The sequence below is a fragment of the Crotalus tigris genome, unplaced genomic scaffold, assembly GCF_016545835.1.
Source record: "Crotalus tigris isolate CLP2741 ecotype Arizona unplaced genomic scaffold, ASM1654583v1 scf7180000024293.1627790, whole genome shotgun sequence".
Taxonomy (NCBI): domain Eukaryota; kingdom Metazoa; phylum Chordata; class Lepidosauria; order Squamata; family Viperidae; genus Crotalus; species Crotalus tigris.
Genome location: NW_024100466.1, coordinates 14,967 through 34,580, shown reverse-complemented (window position 1 = coordinate 34,580; position 19,614 = coordinate 14,967). Strand labels below are relative to the sequence as shown.

The window sequence follows — 19,614 nt, the reverse complement described above, 5'->3', positions numbered from 1 at the left end:
AGAACAGAGTGCTCCTTTGAAGACCCCATCCAAGTAGGAATTGAATGGCAGTACTGTTTTCACCAATGAGTAGGCCCTGCCCTTCCTTCTGCTATTCACATAGCCACAAAACACCTTTTGTGTTATCAACATTACTTGCAAAGTTCCTTTTGTGTTTTAATCTCCTTTTTATCTTTCTTTCTGCAGGCATTAATTACTTAGCGGTCTGGTTTCTTGGCGATTCCACCCATCTTGTGTTTCCTATTCATACGCCTAACTCTTGGCAGCCAAAAACCTTCTAGGCATCCAAACATTTTCTAATATGCAGAAGTTTCTCCTTAGAACTGTACTTTTGTTATCTTCTTGATGAGAAATTCCTGTGTTCCCTTTGATCTTACAACAGTTGTCTGTGGGATGCCATCATGCGTTTTTCAAAGTTTATATAAACTGGTGGTCCAGAAAATGCAGGCTAAATTTTCAAAACCTGCAGGCTCAGGTTTATTCAATAAAATAATCTTTACACGGCAGTTGTATGCTGCCACCTAGTGGGCAAAATGAAAAGGACAGCAAGAATAAGATCCGGGAAGCGAATTGAACAAATGGCAAAAGTCAACTTGTAATTTTGATGTTGCTAGTTCAATCTTCTCCAGCTAATGGCCTCCACAGTAAATAGTAGAAATTCTCCCGTGGTTTGAAGCAGAAGATGACAGAATGTCCCAACTGGCAAGTTAGGGAGATCAACAGTCATTCAAAAACCATTTGGTTTAAGGCAGTGGTTCTCAACCTGTGGGTCGGGTCGCCAAACAACGCAGTCCGCCATTTTCCCCCCCCTTTTCCTTAGCTGTGCTACTCCCTTTTATTCTATTGGCTTTTGAAAGCCAATAGGAATTGTCCAGCTGTCTCTGCCCTGCTGAGCCCGCCAAAAGTCCCATTCTGCAAACGGTGCTGCACCAGTTGAGTAGTCCTTGACTTACGACCGGTTGAGTAGTCCTCGACTTACAACCGGTTGGGGGGTCGCAGCATTAAAAAGGTTGAGAACCACTGGTTTAAGGAGATTGATTTCTGTAAGACTTCTAGTGAAGTAAACAGAACAGAGTTGGAAGGGACCTTGGAGGTCTTCTAGTCCAACCCCTTGCTCAAGCAAGAGACCTATGCCATTTCAGACAAATGGCTGTCCAGTCTCTTTTTAAAAGTTCCATGTGAAATTGTAAATGATGTATCTGCAATCTGGCCTAATATAGAGTAAGGGTTATCATGAAGATTTTGTATTATCCAAAGACAATGCCATATAATTGTAAGAAAAAATGCTGTTAATGCCCAGAATTTATGAGGAGTGGAGAGATATCAGCACTCAGTGGCTCAGGAAATCCTATTCTAGTTCTGACATACAGCTAGAAATATAATGCTGCTTTGTGTATTTTGTCCGTTCCTACTCTAAGCCCCGTATTAGCTAAAAATTCTTTCCATTTTGGATGCAAATGAGGGAGGCCAAACTTGTCCAGATGTTCAAAACGAAAAGGAAGCTTTTAGCAATGGGAGACGTTTTCTCCCCCCCTCCCCAAGGCAGTCTGGTTAGATGAGAGCACCAATGAGTTACATTTATTGATGTTTGGTTCTCATAAAAACATTAGTTGAAATAAAAACATAAATCACTCAGTCCTTATATTAAGACGGTCCCTGGACGAGGACAATCGCCGTGCACTTACAATATTTCCTGACCGCTACTCCCGCACCAAAGTCCTGCCATCCCTGATGAGCAGCTCTTGTTAGACAGCCTGTATCAGAATGTTTTCCAACCTTAGCAATTTTAAGATAAGGGGACTTCCAACTCCCAGAATTCCCCAGCCAGGGTGCTAGTTAGGGAACTGTGGGAGTTGAAGTCCCCAAATCTTAAAAGTTGCCCAGGTTGAGAAACACCGGCCTCTGCTTCCCGTTTCCTGCAACTCATAGATTATTTTTTTTAAAAAAAGATCACAACCAGAAATGCACAAAGCAGAAGAGAATGGGAGGCTACCATTCCCCCCCCGTTGGCACAGAAATGATTCTGAGGAACCATATATATACATATGGGGGAAATGAGATGAAGCCTCTTGCTGCCTCAGCATCATGCAGCTGCCAGTGACCCATTTTGGGAAAACTCCACTCGTGGGAAACACCACACAAGCATGCCTGGGCTTGGACAATGGATGTTAAGTGTGTGTTCTGTGCTTTACACAGGACACGCTCGTGAGCCTAGCAGCCAGAGAGCAAGGTGTGTGAGAGGCCCCATGTGGCACGCTGGCCAATCACAAGGCACCCTTGGGAAGTTTGATTGAAATTCAGTCCATTAGTAGAGGGATCTCCAACACTTGGCCACATGTGGACTTCACTCCCAGAATCCGCTGACTGGGGAATTCTGGGAGTTGGAAGTCTACAAATATTAAAGTGGCCTAGTGTTGGAGACCCTTGAATTAGTACATTTGAGCTTATGGAAGAAAATCAACTCGAAACAAGCTGGAAAATAGGTTTTCCCTGCTTTGCTTCCCACCATCTCTTGTCAACATGGCCACAGGGTGCCAAGCTTTCCAAACCACTTTGGAAAGAAACATGCATCAGGGTTAATCATCTTCCTTGCTCCAAGTGAAGCAGCTGTTACAGGCTGTTCCCTCCACCACCACCTTACACCAAAGAGGCAAAGGCATTTGGGGAGTTCTCACCTACGACATGTATTCTTACGCTGTGCATTCTGGCGCTCGTATGAAAAGGGAAAAATTGTACCCTCACTTCCTCTTCCTTACACTGGCCACCCAGGAAGCTGGCTAGCTAGCCTATCACCAAGCAGGACTCTCCAGCTCCAATATGACAAATGGACGCCTTGGGCCAACATGGACGAAGACGAGTGCAGACAGGTCCTCCTTTTGCTTTAAACTCTTATGCCCCAATTCAGAGATGACGTCCTTGGACGGTTGAGAGCGTACTATTGTTGATGTCGCCAGATTGAGAAATAATCCCATTTCCCTCCACTTGGAAGTGGAGGAAATAAGCCAAGGTGGTCAGTTCTAAAAGGGGAGGAGGGAGAGACAAAAACGTGGCCTTCCTTCACTCGGTGGACAGAGACGTAACAACGGGCAATAGCCTGGACGTTAATGCCAAGGGGCTCTCAACAGGGCCGCTGCCCGCTTCCAGTGGCCCAAGAGGTGGCCTTCAGTTGTGCCTCGGGAAAAAGGAAAGGCACTTTGTCAGCAAAGCAGCTCCTCTGTAAGCAGAGCACAGGGTTAACGGAGACACATCCACAGGAAGCCAGAAAGAAGCCTTGGAGTCTCATGAGATTGCAGGAACCAGCGCTGGGGCTGTAAACGGTTGGCTGGTCTCACACCAGGCTGCAGCTGCTGCGAGGCGATTAATCTCTACAAAAAAAGGGAAGAGGCCAGAACCTGGAACTCTGCTGAGCATTGTCCCAAATGGCTTGCAGGGAGCCTCAAGTATTCAGGGAGGAAGGAATGAGTCCCCCCCCCCAAGAACGTAATGCTTTACTCCAGCAAACACCCCCCGCCCACCCCAGGGCTAGAGCAAATAAGATCACTACGCAGAAGTGGCCGCACAAAACTGTTTTTCAAGATGGCCGAGCCTGGCTTCCCAGGGCTGACGGTGTTTCTTTCTTTCAGGGAGGAGACGTGGCAGAGGACGGGGAGGAAGAGGAGGACAGACGCAGGCCGAGGTGACTGAGATGCCAAAGACATCCTTCTCCTTGGTCTTCTTTCACAGCCTGGAGTAAGAGGCGTGGGCTGGCAACGTTGCAAGCCGAGCCCTCTCCTTTAAGCATAGTCTATCTGAATAGGGCTGTGGGCTCCTTCATTCTTATGGTCTTGGCTGGGCACGCTGGTCTTCCCTTCCCCGTTGCTGTTCTCGCCCCCACTGTCCCAGGATTTGGAAGTGGCGATATAGTCTTTCACAGCAATCTCCATGTTCCTCGCCTTCAAGGCTGCCGAGTGCAGTTTCTCCAAGAACTCAGGCATGCCTGTGAGGGGGACAAGGAGGGGGATGGGTGGGTGGGTGGGTGGAGAGGAAAGCATGCCAGCTGAATGACAAGAATCCAGCACCTACACACAGTCGGTGGAACTGATCCACTCTCAAAAGCACTAAGCATTCAACATTAGTGGCGATCCCGGCAGGCTGCTTAGGACCTCACCCGTGCCTTAAGACAACCTTGTCTTCAGATTCAGCTTGAAGAGCAATCCCACTGGCACCAGTTGCTACCAGGGCCACTCAGAAATGCAGGATCTCATCTAGTTTATGAGTAAATTTTGGAGTATTATTATTATTAATAGTTTATTTATAGTAAAATTTTTATTAGTTTTATTATTAGTAGTATTGTTTAACAATTTGGATATTGTATTGTTTAATAATTAGGATATTAACTTGTTTATATTATTATGTTTACTTTTAATTTGTTTATATTTATGTTAAAGGGGAGTTAAAGCGCATTATGGATTTGGTTATTTATATAGTTGGTTAATGTTAGTTAGAGTATGATTATTATATTTGTAACCCTGTACTCAGCTCTGGGAAGTGGGGGAGAGGGGGGGTTTAGGGTGGGTGGGCTTTGGGGTGTATATTGTAACTTTTATAAAACTTTTCAATTAAAAAAAAAAAAAAAGAAATGCAGGATTTCCACTCCTCCCAGAACACGGCTGCTCTGGCAGACCAAAGCCCCAAGTTGCACTCAGGAGCAAAACCTTCTAGATGTCTGAACAGGAGCCCCACCAGAAATCTAGGGACTTGTTCTGCTAGGGCAGAGGTAGGCAACCTTGGCTCTTTTATGACTCGTGGACTTCAACTCCCAGAATTCCTGAGCCAGCTTGAAGTCCACGAGTCATAAAAGAGCCAAGGTTGCCTACCCCTGTGCTAGGGAGAAGCAGTGTACGCGTAGTCCTCAACTCATAACAACTGAGCCCAAAATTTCCATTGCTAAGCAAGACAGTTAAGTGAGTTGTGCTCTATTTTACTACTTCTTTTGCCAGTTGTGAAACAAATCACTGCAGTCGTTAAGCAAATCATGTGGTTGTTAAGTGAATCTGGCTTCCCCCATTGAAACTGATGGTTTTTAGATCACCCAGTTCTGAAATCTGAGATCGCCTGAGGTTTTAGGCCCCCACCACCAACTCATTCTACCACTTTGTAGCCTGTCCTCTAAACTGAAGAATCACAATCCCCAAACTCACCACTGGAAACCATCCAGCTGACACAGTACCGAGGGAACACCGTTTGTGGGTTGTCACTGTATGTTAGCAGGTAATCAAAGCCATTCTGAAACGAGAAACAATATCGACTAACTGCTGCTCCTCTGAACGAGGGGATCCATACCTATCTGCATGGTCAGTTAACTTACTCAATTTAACCCTTTGCTACATAGAACAAATTCGTGAAAAATAAATTATAAAATCAAAGTTGCTATGATAATAACAAGGAAAGAATCATGAAAAATCTCTCTTGCCGTAAGTCATTCGCAAGCAATAAAAGCTTCAGAAGTATCTGGCAGCAACTTTCTTAATAGTCAAAGCATTTTTTTGTTCCCTTTATTTAGTACAGAGGATTTCTGGGGGATGGGGGGCTTCTATAGGGCCAACGGGCTCAGCCAAAACCAAAGAAATGATGATTAAAGCAGTTCCTTGGAACCCCTCGGTGTAAGGAGAGGACAGGAGATCGCTCACGTGCCCTCCAGACAGCTCCTCCTCCTAAGGCTGCTGCAGGGTGGAGGTTTTTTGTGGGTTCAACATGCTCACAATTGCAGCACAGACTTTTATAGGAAGCTACGTTTGCAAACCTCCCTTTCTAACCACTTTCAATCATTCTGAAGTGGAAAATATGCAGCAAAAGGGAGAACACATTCTCAAACAAGTTTCATGTAATTTTTACAACTAAAGAAAGCCTAAAAATACAAAGGTTATCTGCTTAGAAAATCCTGACGCCACCCATTTTGTATAATGGCCATCGCTGTTATTGCTGACCCAATAGTCAATTTATAAAGCCTGGCAAGGATTATAGAGATGATATATAATGCATGTCAAACACTGAGGCCTAAAGTAAAATGTGTATATTAAGACAAAAATAGGAGTCAAACACACATTAACAATTGTTGCTTCAGCTTCTTAAATATTCCTGCTCCATGTAAAGAAAACCTCTTTTAAATTTAGGATTCCTTATTTTTTTTAAAAAAGGAACTCACCTCATCAAATGATTTGTGAGGATGGATAACCATCTGTGACTCATAGGTTCTGACACGGACAAATTCAGGATCTTCTGGGACATTTGGATGTTCAACGGCTCTGACCAAAATAAGAAAGAGGACATACACTTTCATAATCAATAAACCATCAGTTCAATTCTAGGACTGCAAACACTGTGCAACTGCAAAGAGTAAAGATTATTTTGACAAAGATATGTGAGAATGGCTGCCTAGGTAAAAGGGGCTGAAGCATTTTTTAAGTCCAGGTGATAAGGTTTGAAGTGGTTCAAGCAGATGCCTCTCTACTTCACTAGGGTGTAAGAACAAGAATATAGAATAACAGGGTTGAAAGCGATCTTGGAGATCTTAACTTACCGTGACACCAGCACCATCAGATTGTTCTCTCGGTCCACATCGTACCGTCGAACGTAAACATAATCCCGTGAATACATTGGGTACTGGAAAGGGATGGGGCAGAGAAAGAAGAAAGAGCAGAGTCGTTAGACTGGATGGCTGGTGACTATGCACCTGGTAAGCAGAAGTGGGGGGGGGGGAGCAAAGGAAGGAGGCCTTACAGGAAAGTGAGTGACCCAGTGCACCACCTCTGAGCCCGTGTCCCGGTCTCTCTCAATCACTTCCAGTTTGATAACTAGCGAGTCCCATTTCTTCCGATATTCTGTGTCCAGCTAGAAGAGAAGAAGTCACACATTCTCAGTCAGCTCCCCTAAACTTTCAGTTTGCTAATGCAATCTAAAAACGGACTGCAAAGCCAACGTTGAAAATCTTGAGGATTCCTGATTTGTTTCCAAAAAGTTTTTCTCTCACCCGAGAAGGCAATAAATCCTTCGTGCTCATTTTTGGAGTCTTGGGAGGTTAACTTGTCAGTCTCTCTTTTCCCTCAAAAGGGTAAGCATATGAGAATTCAGGGAAGAGTAGAGAAAAAAACTGAGTGTGCTCTTTTAAATCCAGATCCCGTTCTGCAGAAGATGCAGAACAGGTGCAAAACAGAATGTCTGAGGGCATAAAAAATAAGGTAGGAGAACGAAAAAGAGACCGCAAGAAGAGATATTTGGGAAAGCCAGAAAGAAGCGTTGTGGGCCAAGGCTGCTCCCTATAATAGCATGTGTGTTTATTGATAGCTGGTCATCGGACTATCAGCTTTACCAAGGTAAGCAGCTTAAGAAAGTATTTATTTTAAAAAGAAAAGAAGTGAAAAAAAAGACTCTCATTTCATTAAAGGAATGGTAAATTAGGGGAAAACACATCCCAATTAAATGCTATTTTTCAATAAAAACAATGAAGCATCTTAGTGTGAGTTATAGAAAACCAGCTCAGTGCATCTGATAGATATGTATATAAAGTTTAGTAGTACAGTATTTAACAGAAAAAAAATAATCGAAAGTAAAGGAAACGGAGCATTTAAGACTTGTTTCAAGCTGCCGTAAACTATTTTTCAAAGTAGTTGAGCTTGCCACAAAATACAGTCAAACATTTCAGCTTGATTTTTAGATTTCCAGCTATTTTTGAATACGCATTGTAACAATCAGCACTGGGGAAATCTATTTAGCAGAATATCTTATGCTAATTTTGCCTTATTTTATTTGCACTATTTTGCCATGCTTTTGAGAGGCCCCTCACACTCCCCCTACGATAAGAATAGGAGAAACAGAATTTAGGCTGAATTAAAGATTTAAGCTGGAGACATCCCGCTGCCAAGAAGAAGCAAGAAGGTGTGGGAGAACTCACCTGCACGTTGAAAAACTGTCTTGGTGTCACATCTGTGTACGTTCCAAAAACTACAATAGAATTGGAAGAGGTTAGCAAATCATCCAGCCCAACTTTTGCCAGACGCACACACGATCGGTGTACCAAGAGAAGACTGAATATGAAAAGGGGAGGGGGCTACCTCGATACTGGTACACATGACCTCCGCCAACCGGACGCCTCCATAGTTTGAAATGCTTCTTCTCAACCACCATTTCCCAATTCTCCTCTTCAGGATCAGATGAGACAGCTTGGTAGGTGCTTTGCTCCAGCTCCTCCCTCTGGTTTTCTTCCTCATTGCTCTGGAAGAATCTAGAGATTTCTTGCATGTGTTTCATTTCTTGCACAGACCTTGGGAGAACAACATTGAAACGTGCCTACTTACTCTCTTCTATTACATCTTGCATTATGTGTAACGTTATTAGGTTATTACATCTACCTGTCCCATCAGATCTGGCAGAAGAAACATGCTGTGGGTTCCACCAGGCAGGACCAAGCTCTGGAACATCTCTCCTGAGGTGAGGTTAGCTCCTGCCCTTATGGTCTTCCATAAAGCCCTCAAAATTGACCGCAACCCCCCCCCCCAGGCTCTGCCTGTTCTTCTCCTACATATATATCATGTTTACTGCTGTGCCAAGCAAGGCCACCATCCTTACAACGGCTTTCAAAACGTCCTCAGGTATTATGTCCTTTTCAAATCTTAACAATGCAGGAAGAGATGTAAGGTTTTCCCTCCTGCAACAGCACCAGTATGAGAGGTCAGAAACTGGGGAGAGGAGGCACCTCAAAGCTCCAAACGGTTTAGCTCATTTAGCTTTTTTTCCCATCATTTTTTAAAAACCATTTCCCACCCCTGGATTTTCTTGGTGGATTTCCATTCAAGTACTAACCTGGCTTAACCCTACTTAACTTTGGGAGAACAAGTTAAGAAGCTCAGTGTTGCCACTAACAGGGCCTTTTATTTTTATTCTTTTGCCTTAGTCGTCAAATAGCAGCCCTATTTGCACTTGAGGTGGCACAGATCAGGCTGTGCCTCTATTTCTAATCTAACTAGTTACAGCCTGCATTTTGCACTCCTATTTGGGCAGCAGAAATTCAAGATGCACTATTATTTAGGTTGGTAAATCACAAATGACATGGGGCAAACAAGAAAAAGGACAGTTTGTGTGTGTCTACAATGTGCTTTATTGCTTCTTTTTATTTTCTATTTATATATATACAAAGTATGTGTGTGTGTATATATATATACACACACTTCGTGCTCCTAGAAGCACGAAGCCGAAAACACCAGCCTAAAGATGACGAATGAGACTTCATCGAAACATCGCCAAGACACTTCCAATTTGATGCAGGAAAAAACCCGAATAACCAAAGACCTACATACAAATACCTGCGAAAACCTCTCTCTCTCTCTCTCTCTCTCTCTCTCTCTCTCTCTCTCTCTCTCTCTCTATATATATATATATATTCTTATATATATATATTATATATAATACACATACATACACACACACACACACATATATACACACACACACACACACATACACACACACACACACAGTGTGTGTGTGTGTGTGTGTGTGTAAAAATAAATAAAAAATCGTATTGAAGTGGCTGAGGCCAGTGTCGGGGACTTGCCCAGCGTCATGCAGAAAAGGTCAAGGCAAAGTGGGAAGAACTGTACCAAATCTTTTTCATCATAGTTCAACACTCATCAGCACAAAAGCCCATTCTAGGGTCCAGGGGATTCCAGGCCAGCACTTGGGCAAGAGTATCCTGGATTACACAAAGCATTCAATATTTGTGCAAGACTCAGTCCTGAGCTCAGCAGTACGCAAACGGCCAAAGGATGTTTGTGCTGTGAGACCTGGTGCCCAAAAGGTTTTTTTTTGGGGGGGGGGGTTTGCTGCTTTAAGACAATAGTTTCAGCTACAGGGATCCTTTCCAGAAAGAGGAGAAACGTTAAGTACCCCCATGTTCCCACAGAAGGTGGCTGAATCACCTTTAGTTTTGTAAAGCTTCTAAACTTAACACACATACACACTGCCCTCCCCATAAAGGGATGGTCGTCTGCTAAGCTCAGCAGCACAAAGACAATTTCAGAAAGTCTTTTAAAGAAGGCCGGTGGAAAGGAGGGCTAAGCAAGCCCCTCAAGAAATTAATTCCAAGGCTTAGGAAATATCATGTTCAATGTGGAATTTGCAAAGACTCCAAACGCAGGAAGACACAGTATTTCTCCAGGCAGCATTGGCAGGAAAATGAGCCTTTTCAGGTTCTTTGGTCCCAAGCTGTTCAGAGCTAGAAAGAGAGCCAGAGGAATACTGGGAGCCATTGTTGGCAGCCAACTGTTTGACAATGAACTCACACATTCCCAGTAACTGGCCCCAGCTTTAGCAGACGAGATTCCTGCAGCTTTCAAGCGCTGCATTCACTCTGTGGCGTGATTGGCTCCTCCGGATTTTTAAATCCTGCACAGGTATATACGGTCTGCTAAAGTTAGGGAGTCTGGCATCTGTCAGATATTTAGCACTTCGGCTGTTATCAGCGGCCCATGAAAAGCTGATCTGCAATTTATCATACAAAACACCCTAGATAGCAGATCACATGTCTACGGAATCAAGCGCACTTCAGGACAGCTATGTGGTAAGAAACAGATCCCGACATATCTCATCTAGGTAATTATTTGAAAACACACAATAATTGAATGCCGTTTGCTTTAACTGGGGACTACAGTCACCTGTCAGATAATAACTCCCACAATGGTCAACAAGGTATCTAGGAATTAGGGAAACTGCAGAGCACTACCGTGTTTCCCTGGACGTAACTCCCCCCAAGAAAGTAAGCCCCAGCTTGATTTTCAGGGGTGGGCCTAATATAAGCCCCCCCCCAAAGAAAGCCCTGGTTTGGTGAGCGTGGGAATGGGGGGGGTGAAGCTGCCCCACACGCCCTGCACCCGCTTACTTTACCGGCAGGACTGCTGCAGCCAGGCGTCCCACGCCGTTGCTTGCAGCAGGAGCAACATCAACATTGTGAAGCGCCATGTGGCGTCCTGCCACGAGTAACGGCAACGTTGATTGACCTTCCCCCCCCCCAACTTTTCTTTCCCTGCATGTGGCGGCGGAGGATCGTGAAGGAGAAACGGCATGGGGCTGGGAGTCAGGTAAGGAAAGAAAAGCAATTCCTGGGGGAAGGGAGGGCATCTGGCCGTGGTGTGGCAAGCTGGCCCCCCCGCTTCAGCACCCTCTCTCCCCGAGCCTCTGGTGCTCCACCTGCCGCTTTGGTCGGCCTGGCCACCACCACCTTGGCACCCTTCCCGCTGCCGCCCAGGGGCTGCAGGGCTGGCCTGGCACGGGCCAGCCCCTGGCCTACCAACGCAGAGGGGGGCCCCGTCCCCCTGCAACAGCCCCTGAGCTTTAGAAGCAAGCGGAGAAGACCTACCTCTTCAGCTCTTCTTCTTTGATCCTTTCCTCTTCCCACAGGAACACTCCGGTGAGGGCTGCCATCAGCTTGCAGGCGTTGGCATGATGACCCTGGAACCGGCGCCACAAGGAAGAAAAGAGACTCTTGCGCGCCCGCTCGGAGTAAATGTTACTGTACAGCTGCGCAATCTGCTGAGCACGCCTGATTCTCTGGCTGGTCACATAGCTGCACTGACTGGCCAGCAGGGACAGCAGGCTCTTCTGCTGCGGGTCTTGCTCTGAGCCTTTCCGGAGCCATGTCAGCAGCCACCGGTACTTGCTCTTCAGGAACGTCTCATTCCACCACAGGCACCCGGGGGGTTTCCCTTCGTAGCTGATGAAGCGGGCGGAGTTAGCGTACAGAGAATAAAAGCTGGAGGGGGGCCTCCATTGAAGTGGATGGAACATTCCTGCCAACGCCTCACTGACCAGTCAATGCCCTGGGCAAAAAGACAACCACAACAGAACATTAGTCACAGAAAAGGCCACCAGTTTTTGGTATTTAGAATTCTCCTCTCTTGACAGCATCACAGTTAAGGGTAGCTTTTGTATTTCTGAGGAGAACCACGTGGATAAGGCAGATCCTTCAACAATACATTTTAGCAATCTAGCAGATGTTTATAGACCAAAACATATGTTGCAGAAACTCATAATAAAAACACCTTTGTTTTGGTCAGCCTATTTTTTCTGTTTTTTAAATGAAAAGATATCTTTCTAGGCTGCTTTAATAAATATGCCAAAGCACAGTTAAAGAATAATTCTGCTATGCTGTTGCCTTCTTGTTATTTGTTCATTTCATGTTGCTATTGCTTTAGTGTACGGGTGTCAAACGCCACATCACGTGACATGTTGTGACTCTTTTTGCATTGCTGGCAATGGGGCAGGTGCAGCTTTGGTATGATGAAACCGTCCCGCCAGCCGGCAGATTGACACCCCTGCTTTAGTGTTATTTATTCTAAAACAATTTATTTCAGTCTCTTCCACAGAATAGAACTAAATACCTAAAAAGACTGGCAGACATATCAGTAATAGATTTGTGTAAGAAAGGTTGACAGGCCATACATTACTTGGATTTGGTTTTTACCCCCAATCTAATCCAAAAGTCAAAGTATAAAATAGAATTAAATTAATACCCTACATTTCTTAAGTGCAGAGATAAAATACCTGGATTCATACATCCCACTATAAATGGTGGTTTACAAATACATGAGCATCGTATGATATAATATAAACCAAAAGCAAACATACCACTAAAGATCCAATGCATAGCATGAAACAACTCCATGAAATCACTATAAAATGCACAGGTGAAGAGGGATGCTGGAAGCAGAAAAAAAAAAGCAAGACTTTATGGAATTTAAATGTCTCGCATTCAAACAAACAAGTATTCCCGAAGAGAGAGATTTTCCGCAATGCAGTGGAATCATTCATGAGGATAAGAGAGAGGAAAGTCAGCTACATCTCTTTTTCTTCAAAAAGAAGAACCCCTTGTATCACTATTCAACATTTCCAGCATGGAAACCTTCCCTCTTGGAGAAGCAAGAGTCAAAAGTAAGAAGCATGCTTCCTCTAGCGCTATTCTCAGCATCCTATTACAGGCCTCAAAAGCAGATACAGTAATCAGTATTAGCAACAGGATCAACTTGCTTCTTAACAACCTAGAAATGACCCCAGTGCAGGAATGCTTGGAGCATATCTCTGTACAGTAGCTCAACCAAAAGGGGGAACCGTGCAAGAGTCTTCTTTTGCAGTAGAGATTTCTGCAGCAGCTGCCAAGGAAGACCCTCACCCAAAGATTCTTCCAACTCTCAACAGTATCAAGTAAGAGAGAAATAGCCCGATGGTTAGCTGCACTCCTGCTGATCAAGAACATGCTCATTAGCTTGCCAACTCTACCTAGAGATTAACTTGTAGTCAGAAGTGAGTTTGGGAAAGGGAGTAGGAAATCTCACAGGTTTTGGTTGCCGATCAAAGCTTTTGAGGTTGCCGAATGCTGAGGTGTGTAAGATGCAAAATCTAATTAAACTCCAAGGTTTCATTTCTTTGATTAGAAGGACAGCAACTCTTCAAATCTAGCAAATGGTGAAAGTCTAATATTCCAATTTAAAAGAATCCATACATATCTACAATCTATTTCAGAATTAGATATAATTAAAATATGGGAAAGGAAAAAGAAACCTTTAATGGTTGCACAATAAAGTAAACATTAAGTAGAGAGACTCATCATCTTTAACATTACAAACTACAGAATTAATCTATGCTAGCTCATAATCTTTATTGTACCTTGAGGAGGTAGTTACAGAATTAAAACAGTTCTGAATGAGCTGTACACCAGTGTTCAGCTGGCTGGGGAATTCTGGGAGTTGAAGTCTGCATATCTTAAAAGTTGCCAAGATTGAGAAACACTGTCCTACACTGTTACCCATCTTGTGGCTCCATAGAGAATAAATCCTACAAGACAATTCTCACCATCAGCCATCTCAGGTTCAAGAATAAAAAATAAAACAAACCCAAACCTGTACAGCAGAGGTGTGAGGTATATTTAAAAGTCATCCAGGACAAATTTCAGAATGGATGATAAGAACGATTTCTATTAAGCTCTTGGAAGATAAGGAGAGTTACAAAATGGTGCAGAGCTTCTATTACTCTATGACTTTCAACAGCAGTTATTCACAAATTTGCAAAATATGTACAAAATAACCTGCATTATCCCTAGTAGTTTGCAGAGAAACATTTTAATTTTTAGCATATGCACAACTGCTTACATCAAAAGATAGCAAATCACAGATTTGAGCCGAAATACATCCATCTGAAAGCTGAAACATATTTTCTCTTTCCTTTGCACATGGCCTCAACCAGAAAGCTATAGAAATACATAGATAACATTCGGTCAGATGACTTTTAAGTTAAAGAACTTTAATGCCGCGTGCAATCTAGAAAACCATCAGATTGGCAAGTATAGAAAAAGATACTGAAATGCATTAAATATCTGCCATGCATCATGGGTGATCATCGTAAAGCAGCCTCCATTGCTTTTTGTTTCTACATTATGGTCTTCTGAGAATACCTAGAGTTAGTTTGGTTTAATGGTATAGGTGCAGGCTTAGAAAGCAAAAGACTGAGAATTTTAGGCCTTCCTTAGGCATGAAAACTGGCCGTGTAACTTTGGGCCAATTGTACTTTATCAGCCCACCTCACACATAGTTGTCATTGTGGGAAGAATAGAAAGCAGGGGTGTTAGATATGTTTGCCATTGTGAATTATATATAAAAAAGCAGGATAAAAATATAATAACAAAAAGATCTGCAAGCTATTTTCCAAGGCGCCTGAAGGCAGGACAAAAAGCAACAGATGGAAACTAATCAAGGAGAGAAGCAACCCGGAACTAAGGAGAAACTCCCTGACAGTTAGAACAATTAACCAGTGGAACAACCTGCCTCCAGAAGCAGCGAATGCTCCAACACTGGAAGGTTTTAAGAAGAGACTGGACAGCCATTTGTCTGGAATGGCATAGCGTCTCCTGCCTGAGCTGGGGGTTGGACTAGAAGACCTTCAAAGGCCCCTTATGCATATCCCTCGGTGATCCAGCCTGTTCCACTGGATTCCCATCCATCCAGGATACCGTCCTAGATTCCCTTTGCACAACCAGCCTCCAAGAGGTCTCCCTCCAAGGAAGATGCCCAAGAAAGCCCCCCCCCCAATTTCTGGCCGCTTTGCTGGGCATCCCTCCCGCTGCATCCTCCCCCCTTCGACCCACAACCCCCCTTGCAGGAATAAGCCGGCCAAGGCTACAGCCACGGTACCTTTCCAGGCCTCGTGGCCCGGAGTCTCCCCCCCACGCCCCCCTTAGGGTTTGCGCCTTTTCCCAGCATTCACGGCGGCGGCGCCCCCACCAAGTGGCCACCCCCCGGGACCCCCGGCACCAGGGACTACAATTCCCAGAGGCCTGCTCGGGAAAGTGAGCGCTGGGGCTGGGGGGGGCGTGAAGAAGCCTTGTCGGCGGCTCCGCGCGGCGCTTACCTGACGAAGCCTGTCCCCGCGGCCCTCCAGCCGGTGGCGCGGCCCGAGCGGAAGCCCGGGGGGCTGTGGGGCGAAGGTGGGGCGGCCCGGCTCGGTGCGGCGCGCTCCCCGCCTGCCCGCCCGGTCTCCTTGCTTTCTTCTCGCGGCGGAGAAGCCCTCAGAAAGCTGGCTCCGCTCGCTAGGCCGCGCCCCGCGCCTATTGGCCGGCGCCTAGGCATCCCGTCTTCCGATTGGAGGAAGGAGACGTCCGTCTCCCTCCCTTTCCTGCGACCTCGCGACCGGCATGCCGACTCCCCTCCGATCGCTCGCCCACCGAGCCCGAGCTCCGCCTTGTGACCCACTCAAGGGCGCCTTGGAGACAGGAGGACCCCGGCGGGGCTGGCCTGGATGGCGCCGGCGTGAAAGGCTGCCGGCGGGGTCAGGCTGCTAGGCCACAGCCTTGTTTCGGGGCCTTCCGGCGAGCAAGGTCGATGGGAAATGGAGTCCAATGCCGTCCAAGCCAAGATGGCGCCGGCTGCGCTTGGATTCTCCCTGTAGGGTCTTATAAAAAGGGAAACTTCCTTTCCCGGAAGTTGCCATTTGGGAATCCCGCGTTGCTGCGCCTGGTACCCTCCAGAGATGCACAACTCCCAGCCTCTGGATGCTGTTGGGGAACTCTGTAGTTCAGTGCAGCATTTCTCAACCTCAGCTCCCAGAATGCCCCAGCCAGCACTTCCTGACCGTGCTATACCAGTAGTCCTCGACTTACAGCAGCTCATTTAGGGGCTGTTCAAAGTTACAATGGCACTGAAAAAAGAGACTTATGACCGTTTTTCACATGGCACCTCCATGGTCATGTCAAAATTCAAACACTTGACAACTGACTCACATTTATGACGGTCAGTGTCCCAGAGTCATGTGATCCTCTTTTGCAACCTTCTGACAAGCAAAGACAATGGGAAAGCCAGATTCACTTAACCGTGTTTCTAACTTAACTGCAGTGATTCACTTAACTGTGGCAAGAAAGGTCATAAAATGGGACAAAACTCAATTAACAAATGTCTCACTTAGCAACAGAAATTTTGGGCTCAATTGTGGTCGTTAGTCGAGGACTACCTGTAATTTCTTGGTGGTTTCCCATCCAAGAACTTAAAGTACAACTTAGAAAGTTCATTTAGTCACTATTCAAAGTAACAGCCGCACTGAAAAAAGTGACTTATGACCGTTTTTTACACTTATGACCACTGCAGCATGCCCATGGTTGCATGATTTATATTCAGATGCTTGGCAACTGACTCATCTTTATGACGGCTGCAGTGTCCTGGAGTCCTGTGATCCCTCTGGTGACCTTTTGATTTGCTATGAACTGCCACCTCGTGGAGAGAAAGCAAAGGCCTCTCCCTCATGCAAATATCCCAACAGAACACATACCGGTACTTAATATTGTCCCACTGAGAGATTTCTTTGAGCTCCTTAGAAAAAGGACAGCTGCTCCAGAATGACCAGCGTTCCTGAGAATATCCCCAAAACAATATCAATTTCTCCATTAAAATGTTCCGTTTTCTTTCTGAAGCCACTCTCAAGCTATCTAAACTATTATTTGAATTTGCCACTGAAAAAACAACTGCAGCACATGTTCTAAACCTGAACTTTCTATGCTATAACTACATTTTAACTAATTTCTGACACTGGTTTTGCACTTGAAAGAGAGCAACTACTTCCACATGATTGCCAAAAAATCTTGAATCTAACTTGAAGGCAGCTTCACCTCCCCCCCCCCATCCCAAGGAATAATCTGCATTACTTCAACATTTAAAAGATTTTGAGGAATCCCATAAAATATGTGGCAACTTTTATTTTAAAACATGAGCTTGTTTCAGAAATATTTCTCTTCCACAGATTCCTCAAACACCTTTGTGGAGGTGTAACATTACCTATATTAAGAACAGAGTCTCTGGAAACCATAATCTCAAGTAGCTGCTATTAAGAATGCAGGTTTGAGTTGCACAACAGGCTGCGATCACTACTATCTAAGACCCATCATGGGTACAACTCCATTTTTAAAAAGACTGTAATGAGAGTCGGGAGAGATAATTTAAAAAGTGCCAAATATTTTTAAAATGTGAGATGTTGTCACCCTCTTCTCTCTGCCTCCTCCTGTGACCTTCCCCTTGAAATGTATTACATTCTCGAGCTGATTTCTAATGAACTGGATAATCTGGAGAACAAGGAAAACAGTGTTGGCTCCATCCATACAAGCATCTACATTGTTAGGGATTACAGTTCAATTCAAGCCATTCTACGCTTGTTTTCTATTGTACCACAGCTCTCCCACTATTGTAACAGTAATACTTTTGGCAATGTGCATAACTGGTGTTCTTGCATCACTGCCTAACTTTGGAAGGGGCTTTCTTTTTTAACTAAAGCACCTTCAGGCAAGGATGTAAAATTCTTTGGTTTGGCCAAGCATTTTGCAAGAAGGAGGAGACTTCATTTCCCCGAAGCTTGAAACTCGGCTCTAGCCTCTGTAGAAAAGAGTATTCTAATCCTTTATTGTGCATCAGCTTTAAGAGCGAGAGAGACTCGAGGCAGACGAGAGTAAATGCACCGCAATGTGGATATTATTTAAAAAAATAGAAAATGTTAAATGCAGAACAGGAGCTTTGCCAGCAGTCGGCCAACTTTCAAAGAGACAACAGACAAATTGGGTTTGCCCTTCCCGACGGAGGCAGGCACACAAGCCTCTCCAATTCTGTCATCATTCCTTTACAAACTGCACTTCAAATATTTGCTAAGAGGCAATTTACGCCATTGTTTTATTTTTGGTAGAAAAAAGGGAATCCAGGTTTTACCAATGGGAGTTAATCAACAGTGCTTCATCAACGATGCTCTAGGTCTAAAATGATCGTATGGGGATTGGTTTTTTTTATCAAGTCCCGCTATTTGAAAGAAGGCAGATTGGGGCCACCAGTTATTCTGAAGATGACTCAAGCTCCCTTTGGCACACGGAGGTGCTGCCTTTATTGCTTTCCGACCTTGGGCCAGAAAAGGGGAAGAGAGGAAACAAGTATTTTCCCATTACTCCTTTCAAGATCCAAATAGCAACAGCACGTAGCAATAGCACTTAGACTTATATACCGCCTCATAGTGCTTTACAGCCCTCTCTAAGCGATTGATAGAGTCAGCGTATTGCTCCCAACAATTTGGGTGCTCGGAAGAATGGAAGGCCGAGTCAACCTTGAGCCAGTCAGGATCAAACTACTGGCAGTTGGCAGCCTGCAACACTGCATTCTAACCACAGCGCCACCACGTCTCAAACACAAGAGACCAATTGGAAATAGTAAAAGTATGCACAACGTTTACAGCCAAATTAGCAGGAAGCCATCTGAAGGGAGCAAAAGGCCCTGCTGGCATCGCTACTGGCTGTTTTGTGGAAACATGGAAAGCACAAAAAGTGAGATTGGGGCACCCAACTGAACTGCCTTTTAAAAAAAAAAGTCATATTTTTTCTGCATTCCACAACTTTGTCCTTCTCGGCTTTTAAAAGATGAAGTCTTTAGAGTCTAGTAAAAATTCTGTCCCAATTTTTCTCCCATGCAATTAATAGAAAAGGGAAAGGATCTTCTTCCCTCCATTTCCAACCCTGTATTTATACTGGTCGTTATGTTAACACGCTCAGGCTCTAGAGCAGTGGTTCTCAACCTGTGGGTCAGGACCCCATTTGGGATCAAACGACCATTTCACGGGGGTCGCCAAACAACGCAGTCCACCATTTTTTCCCCCTTTTCCTTACTCCCTTTTATTCTATTGGCTTTTGAAAGCCAATAGAATAGACTCTCTTGAATAGAGTCTAATTCTATTGGCTTTCAAAAGCCAATAGGAATTGTCCAGGCTGTCTCTGCCCTGCTGAGCCCACCAAAAGTCCCATTCTGCAAACGGTGCTGCACCAGTTGAGTAGTCCTCGACTTACGACCGGTTGGGGGTTGCGGCATTAAAAAGGATGAGAACCACTGCTCTAGAGACTATCATGTGCTCTGCATGAACTGGCACAGATAAGAGACGGATTAAAGTCCGCTCTAACTTGGAAAGACCAAATCAGCCCCCGAGGGCGGCTTCAGCATCCATATCATGATAAACACCCTCCGACATCTCGGACAGGTTTCTCGGCATTATCCTTTCATCTAGTTGAACAGGAACACACTTCCA

The 19,614-nt window shown here is 44.8% G+C and overlaps 1 protein-coding gene across 2 annotated transcripts; it reads right to left on the bottom strand.

Annotated features, from left to right (window-relative positions):
• Positions 1 to 1,556: 1,556 nt before the first annotated feature.
• On the bottom strand, positions 1,557 to 15,809 carry LOC120299349 (stAR-related lipid transfer protein 7, mitochondrial-like). Of its 2 annotated transcripts, XM_039324098.1 has the most exons (10): positions 15,430 to 15,809; positions 12,658 to 12,729; positions 11,390 to 11,849; positions 8,091 to 8,299; positions 7,931 to 7,980; positions 6,760 to 6,870; positions 6,560 to 6,642; positions 6,185 to 6,284; positions 5,181 to 5,265; positions 1,557 to 3,976 (listed from the first exon to the last, which is right to left on the bottom strand). In XM_039324098.1, the coding sequence occupies exons 3-10, from the start codon at positions 11,815 to 11,817 to the stop codon at positions 3,774 to 3,776; spliced, it is 1,269 nt and encodes a 422-aa protein (XP_039180032.1). In that variant the 5' UTR covers positions 11,818 to 11,849; positions 12,658 to 12,729; positions 15,430 to 15,809; the 3' UTR covers positions 1,557 to 3,773. The 2 variants fall into 2 exon arrangements, with proteins under 2 accessions (XP_039180032.1, XP_039180031.1); XM_039324097.1 differs by lacking the exon at positions 12,658 to 12,729 and having other exon boundaries at positions 15,430 to 15,808.
• Positions 15,810 to 19,614: the final 3,805 nt, after the last annotated feature.

What these genes read in the sequence shown, in the direction of transcription:
- LOC120299349 (XM_039324098.1), bottom strand. Translation starts at nt 11,817, where the DNA reads ATGTTCCATCCACTTCAATGGAGGCCCCCCTCCAGCTTTTATTCTCTG. An exon ending in ACTGGGTCACTCACTTTCCT is followed by an intron (nt 6,643 to 6,759) that starts GTAAGGCCTCCT and finishes ATCCCTTTCCAG; the next exon opens with TACCCAATGTATTCACGGGA. An exon ending in CAGCTGGATGGTTTCCAGTG is followed by an intron (nt 3,977 to 5,180) that starts GTGAGTTTGGGG and finishes TCCCCCTCACAG; the next exon opens with GCATGCCTGAGTTCTTGGAG.